The following is an 11,640-nucleotide window of genomic DNA, read 5'->3' as shown; positions in this document are numbered from 1 at the left end:
TCTTTCCACTAGAATCCTTTGGCAAGGTGATTAACCTAACAGGGTGGGCAGGATGAATAAGCTGGTATGGACTGCCATAACCTTTTGAGGACCACCAGAAATGTGTAATTCAAAATTGTAATAGAACATTGTATAGGTTTTGAGTAATGTTACAAATTGATACAAATTGCAAAAGATAAGACATGTTCTATTGCATAATACCTGAAAAAAAGAGTATAAATAAATGTACATCAGGATGATACTTTACTGAAATGTGCTTGAGAAGGATTTTATCCAATCTTGTGAAAAGATATACCAAAAGCCTTATCCAGGGTTGTGTTATCTATGCACCATCTGTCTAATACTTTTTTAAAAATGTATTTTAGCTAAATGTACATAGCATATATATTTAAATGAAGATTACCTCCCAAAATGGCTAAGTATGAGCGTATTTTGTGAAGGTGCCATATGCTTAGTTGTATCACTTTGGCAATATCAGCACTTTCCTTTGAGAGTGAGGAGCTTTAAACTAGAAGAATATAAAATTTTGTTCTATGTTCATGGACCTATATTTATAGTTGATTTCTTGTTTACATGCTTTATTTGTGAAATTTCCTGTTTACGGTATACTCTGCAGTTGTAGCTATTACTTTATTCAATAAACTCAACTTTTACTTAACTGTGTGTATATTACTTTCTAATCCATATACCTCATATTCATATTTTTGTGTAGAATGGAGGAATAAGGAAATACCCTTCTAGAATCTTTTTAAGCCATTTCCATCTCAGGATGCCTAGGAGTGGGAATCAAAAGTCTGAGACTTTCAGAAATATTAGGAGTTATGGAGCTGTGTGAAGATTTCCCAGGCCCTTATTCAGCAAGTACAAGGACAAAACAAACATGTTGGCTTTAAAGGTCTCTAAACATTTTGACTTTTCTTAATTTGGAGAAATCAAAGTGTCACTAAACTTATCCAAATACAATGGTCATTTGCACTGCCACTGCCTCAAATTTATAGCATATGATTATCCATGTTGTAATATAAAATCTCATTCTGAATTTGAGCAGATGCCCCTTTTTGATGTAGGACAGCCAAGAAATCAACTCCTCAAGTTTAACCATAATTATATTTTTATAGTCTTGAATGCCTGATTGTTTTTTCTTTGTCTCCTTTTTACACAAAAAAGAAACAGTTTGAAGACTTTGATTTTTTTTAATGCTTTCCTCATTTCTTTGGTGTTAAGATGATATTTGACATTGTTGCTACCTAGTTCTTCGAATGTTTTCAAGCCACCCATTAAGGCATGTTGTGCTTAAGCATGTTTTGTAAAATAGGAGCAAGATAAAGGTTCAAGAGAAGTAAAAGATAATGAAAAGTGATGAAACATGATTCTCACTTGATTATTGTTTCACCTTTCACGATTTGCCCTGCTGGTATGGCTGTGGCCCCAATTCTGTTAACAAGCTCAGTTATTATTATACAATATTATAACTGGAGCATAGAATATATCAATTTTGTTCTTAATGAACATTTACATTAATAAGCATGGAGAATTAAGTTTTATTTAGTTTTTGCTAATTATCTTAAGAAACATGTAGAAGTCAGTTTCATGTTAGTGTACAAGTCTCTTGAGGGAAACAAAACAGTTATTAATAAACATTCAGATTAGAAATCTCTATGACTGCAGATAGATGTTCCACGACATGAAAATTGGTGGTACAGCTTTGACTTAGTGGTAAGATATGTAACAATCTTTCAAGCATACAATGTATAGTCTATACAAGGAAAGTAAATCACTTATTAATTGAAAGTTTAACAGAAAAGGAACAAATTGCTATTTAGAGTATTTCAATACATTTTCTGTGTTATTACAAGGCTAGCTTTATAACTCTTCCATTCAGAAGATAATTGAATCAAATGACTGCCTAAAGTAGTGCTGTAATATAATAGAGAAGCTATTTAGGAAAGAGAATTTTAACATTATTTGTTAAAAATATGGAACTAATACAGAAATTCTGAAGTTGTTATTAATCAGAACCCAATCTAGAGAGATTTCTATATTTGTATTAATTTGCTAAATTAATTTGTATAATTTGCAAAAAAAATTAGACCACATCTTCATGCATTTAAATGAATTTTGAAATGAAATTGAGTGGGTGCAATAATAGGTAAATTGTGATCTATAAAGTCATTTCACAATTTCTATGCATACGGATCAAAGAAATGGATGGTAATTTTAGTAGTATCATTAAAAGATAAGTTTACATTTTTAAAAATGCTGATACGTCAGATTTTAGATCCATAATAAGTTGTTTATCTTTCTGTAGTCAAACTTTCAAGGGAATATAGATGGGTATTCAAAGAGAGACTGATTTTTTAAAAACTGAGCTTTCATTGTTGTCTGATAATTGGACAAGGGAATTAATTTATTCTGTTAATATCTGATTTATTTTGATTAAATATATTTAAAGTAGTATAATAGTGTATATAATATCAATGAAATAATATTAAAATAGCAGTTATGTTGTAAGTAAAGTTCTATCTTCCTTTTAATAATATACCATTAAATACATGTTTAGGACACTAGTGTTTATGTATCAATCTAAAGGCATTTTGTATTTGTTTTGTTTTGTCTAAAAGAGAGGAAAGGAGAAAAAAAACATTTCCATCTAGTTGCCAAATAAAACACAGAGAAACAAAGAGACATGGAGCAGTTCTCGTGAAAAATATAAGAATTTGTTTTTATGGTTCTAGGATAGATTTACAGTTTCTTTTTATTAGAAGCACAAAGTACTCTACAAAGCACATCCCACAATTTTACAATACTACCATAATCCTTTACCAGTAGTAAGGGATTGTGACCATACCAAATGTTTCCAATAATCTTCCACTGTGGATTTGAATAGAGTTTTTTTCTAATCCTAGCTAATCTTTTTGAACAGGACAGGAGGTAGTAGAAATGGTAGAAGCAAAGAAGGAAAAATGTCAGATTTGCAACTAGTCCTTGAGTGGATTTTTGATGGGTAGAAATTGACAGAATATACTATGTGTACTCATACACATACACACAGACATACATGTCTATGGTCTAATCCTCTATTCCTTGGGTTCATGCTTTATGATTCTTTTGTTTTCTGTTCTCACCACATATCAAATTGTCACCAAAATGTATCTAACGTCATCTCTCTCTTTTGCTTTCTTGCAGTTATGCCCTGCAGCTTTCTCCTAAATGACTTATGGAGAATCAAACCACAGTATCTTACTTTTTGCTTCTGGAATTCTCAAAAAATCGGCATCTACAGCTTTTGCATTTCTTTTTCTTCCTTGTGTTTTATCTGGCTGGTGTAACAGCAAATCTTCTCATCATCTCTGCAGTAGCTTTTGATCATCGACTACACAGCCCCATGTACTTATTTTTAATGAATTTGAGTCTACAGGACCTGGGCATTATTTCAGTCATTGTCCCCAAATCCATGATCAATTCTCTAATGAACACCAGACACATCTCTTACTTTGGTTGTGTTACTCAAAACTTTTTCTTTATATGCTTTGAAGCTTCTGATTTGTCCCTTCTGACTGCCATGGCATATGATCGGTATGTTGCCATTTGTAATCCACTGCACTATGAGACAGTGATGAATTTGAAAGCCTGCACTGAAATAGTAATTCTAGTGTGGTTTTCTGGTCTCCTGTATGGAATGTTGCATACTATTGGCAGTTTTTCCATTCTGTTTTGTTCTAATGTGATCAACCAATTCTTCTGTGAAATTCCACAATTGCTAAAACTATCCTGCTCTGGCTTAAATTTACTTGAGGTTGGAATTATTATAGCCGGTATCATTGGTGCACTAGGTTGTTTTAGTTTTATTATTGTATCCTACACAGTGATCTTCAAGGCAGTGTTAAAAATCCCTTCGGATCAAGGTAGGCAAAAAGCTTTATCCACTTGCATTCCTCATGTTACAGTAGTGTTTATGTTTTTATTAAGTGGATGCATTGCCTATCTGAGACCTCCCTCTAGCACACAATCTTATTTAGATTTTGGGTTGACTGCTCTGTATTCCCTCCTTCCACCCTTGCTCAATCCAATCATCTATAGCATGCGAAATAAAAATATCAAACATGTCCTTTCTCAACTGTGGAGATTCTAACAAATTGTTTTAATATTTTAGTTACCTCAATTTTTCATTTTTTTGGCTTTTCTTTTACTTCTATGAATAAAGAATTAAGGTAGAAAGGGATAATTGTGATGGAGGCAAATCCAAAATCTCAAATCAGAAGAACCATATAATTCTATATGTTGCTTAGTAGAATAGATAGAATAGACTTCGTTATTGGCCAAGCATGATTGGACACACAATGAATATTCTCTGAATGTACATAAAAGAAAAAAAAAACATTCATCAAGAATCATAAGATACCACACTTCCTGATAGTCACACGTTACTATTAAGCAATAAAATCATTTTAGGAAACAAATGAAACAATATAAATTGTAAGGATACAACGACATGGTTATAGTCATAGATGGGAGGAGATAGGTAATAGGAAGGATGAGAAGAATACTAGTAATACAGTCTTTGTAAATAGTTTGACAGTGTTGTGGGTTTTAGACATTCCCCCCATTGACAGACTGACAGAGGTTTCCATCAAGGTCCTCTGTTCCGGTGGGAAATAGAGGTTGAATCCCATTGGTCAAGGGGTCTGACAGATCCCTTTAAAAGGGGATGCTGCCCGACTATTCCCCAGCCGGATGTTTACTTGACTTGCAATAAAAAGCTGTTGTTACTGAAGCCTTTGTGTGCCCTCTTTAACCGATCTAACAGTGGGAATTAGTTGTTTAGCAGAATGGAATTTGGGGAAAAAATCTGTCCTTGTGTCTAGTCGTTCTGGTGTGCAGTGCCCTATAGTATCATTTTGAGGGTAGAAGTTGAAACAATTTATGTCCAGGAAGTAATGGGTCTGTAGATATTTTCACAGCCTTATTTTTGACTCATGTAATATACAGGTCCTTAAAGGAAGGCAGATTAGTAGCAATTGTTTTTTCTGTAGTTCTAATTATCTGTTGAAGTCTGTGTTTGTCTTGTTTGGTTGCAGTGCCAAACCAAACAGTTATAGAGGTGCAAATGACAGACTCAATAATTCCTCTGTAGAACTGAATCAGCAGCTCATTGTGCAGTGTGAGCTTTCTGAGTTGGAGGAGAAAGAACATTCTTTGTTGTGCATTTTTGATGACGTTTTTGATGTTAGGTGTCCATTTTATGTCTTGAGATATGATAGAACCTAGAAACATGAAGGGGCACGGTAGCTCAGTGGCTCAGTGGCTTAGCTTGTCAATCAGCAAGGTTAGCAGTTCTGCGCTTTGAATCCCTAGCACCACATAACAGAGTAAGCTCCTGTTATTTGTCCCAGCTTCTGCTAACCTAGCAGTTCGAAAGCAGAAATGCAAGTAGAAAAATAGGGACCACCTTTGGTGGGAAGATAACACCTTCAGCATTTAGTTCTGCCAGCCACAAGACCACAGAGACATCTTCAGACAGCACCGGCTCTTTGGCTTTGAAACAAAGATGAGCACTGCCCCCTAGAGTCAAAAACAACTACCACATATGTGTGACGGGAATTTTTACCTTTACCTTTTAGAAACTTGAAGGTCTTTACTGTTGATACCATGTTGGCTAGTATTGTAAGAGGTGGTAGTATAGAATGGTTTCTCCTAAAATTTACCGCCATTTCTATGGTTTTGAGTGTGTTTAGTTCAAGGTTGTTCTGGTAGCACCACGAGGCGAGTTGTTCAACCTCCCATCTGTATGCAGATACATCAATGTCTCAAATGAGACCAATCACTGTTGTATCATCTGCAAACTTTAGTATTTTAACAGGAATCATTTGAGATGCAGTGATTGGTGTATAGAGAGAAGTGGGGGGAGCTCTGGGGTTTGCCTAGATTCACCTGCTGCTCCTGTCTGTTAGGAAGCTTATGATCCATTTACAGGTGTGGTCAGATACAGCTAATTGATTTAGTTTAGTTAGAAGAATATCTGGAATGATGGTATTGAATGCTGAGCTTTATGATCCTCTATAAAGAGGATCTTTGCATAGGTCTCTGGAGATTGTACGATGTACGATGTAGTGCAGAGTCATATAAACAGCATAATCTCTCAATCTATTTGCTCCATAGGCAAATTGCAAGGGGCCTACAACGGGTCTGCCATGGTTTTTAGGTTGGCCAACACTAACCTTGGTAAACATGGATGTTTCATTCCTCTGTAATTCCACAGGGTGACTATTCCTGATGTTTAGTGAAGTGAGGATCAAGGTGTAATGTGAATGGAGGGAAAACTTTAAATCTAAAGGAGTTTTAAATGCTGTGGCCTAATTTTCCCTTGTATAAAATAGCTTCCTTCTAATGCTGGCCCATAATATAGCTAGTTAAATCTTAGCTTTTCCAAAAGTGCATGGGCCTGAATTACATTTCCCTTCTTACTTGATCATTTATTCCATAAATTTGATATTTTGCATCTTTCAGTTAGCCTCTACTATTAGCGACTGCCTGGACAATTTTATATAATTTTCTATGTAATGTTTTTCAGAAGAGGTTTGATATTCCTTCCTTTAAGGGCTGAAATTTTACAGGTAATTAAATAGTTAAAGTCAGGGAAGGCACCAGGCACAGATGGCTTGACAGCGGCTTACTATAAAAACTTACAGCTGGAAATGGTAGAACCTCTTAGAGAATTATTTAATAAGATTCAAATGGAAGGTAAGGTACCTCCTTCATGGAAGACATCCTTTATATCTTTGATACCCAAAGAAGATCAAGATACTACTCAACCAAGAAACTACAGACCTATTTCATTACTTAATGTAGTCTACAAAAATTTTACTAAAATACTAGCAAATAGGTTAATGCTGGTTATCCAACAATTGATACACGCTGATCAAACAGGTTTTATACAAGGGAGACAGATGAAAAGTAATGTTAGATTAATTATTAATGCATTAGAATATTTGGGAAAGAACAATCAAATCCCTGCTGCGTTCATAATTCTGGATGCTGAGAAAGCCTTTGATTGAGTTAATTGGCAATTTTTGCTGAAGATATTGCAAAAAATGCAGATAGGAGATGGCTTTTTATGGTCAATTGGTGCAATATATCAGCAGCAAAAAGCCCAAATCATAGTCAATGGAAGTTTAACAGAATCCTTTCAAATTGGAAAGGGTACAAGACTGGGCTGTCCTTTGTCCCCACTATTGTTTATTATAACTTTGGAACTATTATTGAATAAAATACGGGACTTGGAGGGCCTAAAAGAAATTAAGGTTAGGCAGCAAGAATACAGAGTGCGGGCTTTTGCGGATGATTTGGTCATAATATTGGAACAACCGCAGGAATCCAGTATGGTTTTAATGAATACGATTAATCAATATGGTCAAGTGTCTGGTTTTAAAATAAACTTAGAGAAAATGAAAATATTAGCCATAAATATGAACACTAAACAAAAGGAGGAATTAGGAGGAATGTTAGGATATGAGGTAGTCAAAAAGGTTAAATATCTTGGAGTTAACATTTCAATCTCAAATGGGAAATTATACAAGTATAATTATGAACCACTCTGGCATAGTATACAGATAGAGATGAAACAATGGGAGAAGCAGCTACACTTATCTTTGCTGGGAAGAATCACGGCAGTGAAAATGAATATCTTACCAAAATTTTTATTTCTTTTCCAAATGTTACCTATACTTAAAAAAGATGCTAATCTTTTAGAATGGCAGAAGGGTATCAATAAATTTGTATGGGCAGCAAAGAAGCCGAGAGTAAAGCTGAAAATAATGCAAGATATACGCGAGAGGGGAGGCTTGAAACTACCCAATTTAAAACTATATTATGATGCAGTGGTATTATCTGTAATTAGTGATTGGATCAATTTAACTAATGATAGGATACTGAACCTTGAGGGATATGATCTGGTATATGGTTGGCATGCTTACTTGTTATTTAACAAAAAACTGGACAAAAACTTTCAAAGTCATATTTTAAGAAATGCTTTACTGCGGGTTTGTAAAAAATATCAACATAAATTAAATGATAAGATGCCTATGTGGGCAATTCCTAGACATGCAATTGAAAATATAAATATAGCACAAAAACAGGATAGAATTACTTATAGACAGCTTCTTATTTTGGAAGGAGGGGCACTACAATTAAAATCCTTAGAGGTATTAAAAGAGGAGAAGGCAGTTCAAACATGGTTCCAGTATGGGCAATTACAGGCCAGGTGGAAAATAGATCAAAATTTGGTTTTGTCCAAATCAAGGACAACTTATTTAAACAAACAAGAGATCAAAGTTTAATGCATATAAAGAGGATATATAATGTATTAATACAGATAGATTCCGAAACAGAGTTAGTTAAAGATTGTATGGTAAAGTGGGCTCAAAATATTGAAGAACCAATAATGTTGGATACATGGGAAAAAATTTGGGTAAGAAATGTGAAATTTACACAAGCTCAAAACTTGAGAGAAAATTTTTACAAGATGTTCTATAGATGGCATTTAGATCCTAAAAAGCTGGCTTCTATGTATCCGAATTTACAACCCAAATGTTGGAGATGTGGTTCTCTCAATGCTACCTATTTCCATATATGGTGGACTTGCCAAAAGGTTAAGGCATTTTTGATAAAAATATGGTGGATTATGTAAAATATCTTTAAAAGAAGGATAAAGTTTACCCCTCAGTTATTTTTGCTAGGTATAAGTACTGATTTTACAGTGGTAGAGACCAACTTGATCCTGCACTTAATAACGGCAGCAAGACTGTTGGTGGCGCAATACTAGAAGAAGGAAGACCTGCCTACAACTCAAGAATGGACATTGAAAGTTACAAATTTAGCCGAGATGACTAAAATATTGGCATATCTTAAAGATCACTCAAATGAGAGATATAAATGAGACTGGAAAAAATGGATTGACTATATACAAAATAAATACGGGACCAAGAAATTCCAGTTAGCCTATGCTTAAGATCAGGAATGATTTAAATTGTTTAAAGTTAGCTTAGCAAGAAGAAGCTAAGATCAATGTAGAGATGTTATTAATTTTTTTATTTCTTTTTTCTCAATAGATTTTAGACTGTGTTTGTGAAAAATCTATACCCTGTACGGGTTCTGGGAAGTTGGGGGGAGAAGGTGGTGGGGGGTCAGGGGGAGGGTGGGGGAGGGAAGGATATATATTTGGCTAGACACGATGTGTTAGATCTCAATGCAATGTGACTTCACATGTATACTGTTTTTCTTAAATTTTTCTTTAAAAATAGCATAAGCCAAGTACATTAACATATAGTGGAAATACACCAAGGGGAGGAGGAGTAGGAGAGAAGAAAGATGGGTAGAGAGGGATGGGAGAGAGGGTGGGGGGAAGGCGAAAAGGAATGGGGGGAGCGGATTTGGAGAGAGCAGTGGTAGAGGGGGAGGGGAAGTAGGGTAGAGGGGGATGATGGAGGGAAAATAGAAAGTTGGAGGGTGGTGGAAGAAAGAGGTGTATGGAGAATGGAAGAGGTATATTGGGCTTTTATTTTCTGGGGCATTGTTGACAAGAGGAATTGATGCAATTATTGTTTAATACTGTATGGTGTATACATGTGAGTGTATGAAAATGAAAATGAAAATATATATATATATATATATATATATATATATATATATATATATATATATATATATATATATATACACACACATACACACACACACACACACACACACACACACACACACACACACACACACACACACACTCTTTAAGGGCTGAAGTGGACACTATCCCAAAGTCACCCAGTTGCTACATTCCAAAATAGAATAGAAGTCTTGCTTTTTGACCTGATGCCTTAGCAGTAGCAATAGCAATAGCATTTAGATTTATATACTGCTTCTCACTGCTTTACAGTCCTCTCTAAGTAGTTTACAGAGTCAGCATATTGTTTCCAACAATTTGGATCCTCATGTTACCAACCTTGGAAGAATGGAAGACTGAGTCAAACTGACAAATTGCCGGCAGCTGGCAGTCAGCAGAGGTAACCTGTAATACTGCATTCAAAGTACTGTGTCACCCTGGCTCTTAACTTCTTAACCCTTAACTTCTGTATCAAACAAATTTTTAGAAGCTTTTGAATCCATCAATATTTTCACCAAGGATGATATCTTAATGAAATGTCCTTGAGAAATAATGAATTCCATCCAAGCTGTTGATAATCCAAGCCAAATACTATATCACTATTTTGTGATATCTCTGCCACCATCCTCAAAATGTATATAAAATGAAGGTTCATCAAGTACTTTGGGTTTAGGTGCACCCGGGAAAGGTGCCATATGCTTATTAAATCACCAAAGTGACATCAGTAACATTCTTTAATGAGGGTGAGGGGTTTTCGCTAAAGTGATATGAAATTTTCTTCTACATTTTAAGTCCTCTTTTGAATTTTGCTGTCTTGTTTTTTGCCTGTGGATATTACTCATTTAGATTATTCTTTGCCATTAATGTGAATATTCTGATCTGCTTTTCTCAATAAATTTTAAAAATTTCTATTGATTTTTTTGTTTCTTTCTTTCTAACCCATGAAAAGCCTATTCCCATTTTATATGAGAAAAAGGAATGAGCCCCTACCTCTTTAAGAATCTTTTAAATTCCAGTTCCATCTGGAAACTTCTGTATGAGCTCTTGGTTTGATGAAAGAACTCAGCATTCTATTAAGGATAAACATAACATCTTTTTATAAACATTTTCCCCACATGATTGTTAAAGTCTTAAAAGATCTAATAGATGAAATTTCTTCACCTACTTTATTACCATAGATGGTGTTTCATATACCACAACTAACTTATGATTGAAGAGTTTAGTGCAGTGGTTGGATTCAGCCAGTTTGCACCAGTTCTGGAGAGTACTTCGTTAATTTGTCTCTTTAGCTGGGCATTTTGCAGCCCATCCACTTTCTGGAGATGACCCCTTTGCTAAAGGGTTTCGCTTTCTGAGCAAGAGTTAGCTGCTGATCATTATAGTTGCATTTTAACTATTCGAGGTGCTCCGGCACTCTGGGTTGCAGGTTTGCTGATGAAGGAAGATATTTGGACAGAATTGTTTAGGTTTCCACGATGGCTGTGACTGTCATTGATCTTCCATGTGTATTCAGCCATTTCTAACCCAAAAATTGACATTTAGGGCAGCTTTTTGCAAGCAAAAAAGTTTTTTGTATTTTTGTACAGGTAATCCTTGACTAACAACAGTTCATTTAGTGGCCATTCAAAGTTACAATAGCATTGAAAAAAGTGACTTATGACCGATTTTCACACTTACAACATTGCAGCATTCCTACAGTCAGATGATCGAAATTCAGGTGGTTGACAACTGTCTGACATTTATGATGGTTGTAATGCCCCAGGGTCATGTGATCCCCTTTTGCAAATTTCTGACAAGCAAAGTCAATGGGGAGGCCAGATTCACTTAACAGATATGCTACTAACTTAACAACTGCAGTGGTTCACTTAATAAATGTGACAAGAAAAGTTGTAAAATGGGTCAAAAATCACTTAATAAATTTCTCACTTAGTAATATAAATTTTGGGCTCAATTGTAGTCATAAGTCAAGGAGGTCAGACGAGGCA

The 11,640-nt window shown here is 35.0% G+C and overlaps 1 protein-coding gene across 1 annotated transcript; it reads left to right on the top strand.

The window, feature by feature from the left end:
- Positions 1-3,217: 3,217 nt before the first annotated feature.
- LOC116522780 (olfactory receptor 14J1-like) lies at positions 3,218-4,132 on the top strand. The gene has a single exon (XM_032237810.1). The coding sequence runs from the start codon at positions 3,218-3,220 to the stop codon at positions 4,130-4,132; it is 915 nt and encodes a 304-aa protein (XP_032093701.1).
- The last annotated feature ends 7,508 nt before the right edge of the window (positions 4,133-11,640 follow it).

The sequence above is a fragment of the Thamnophis elegans genome, chromosome Z (assembly GCF_009769535.1).
Source record: "Thamnophis elegans isolate rThaEle1 chromosome Z, rThaEle1.pri, whole genome shotgun sequence".
Taxonomy (NCBI): Eukaryota; Metazoa; Chordata; class Lepidosauria; order Squamata; family Colubridae; genus Thamnophis; species Thamnophis elegans.
This window is presented reverse-complemented; position numbering and strand designations above follow the sequence as displayed.

Excerpts from the sequence above, each read along its gene's own strand:
- LOC116522780 (XM_032237810.1), top strand. The coding sequence starts at position 3,218 with ATGGAGAATCAAACCACAGTATCTTACTTTTTGCTTCTGGAATTCTCA.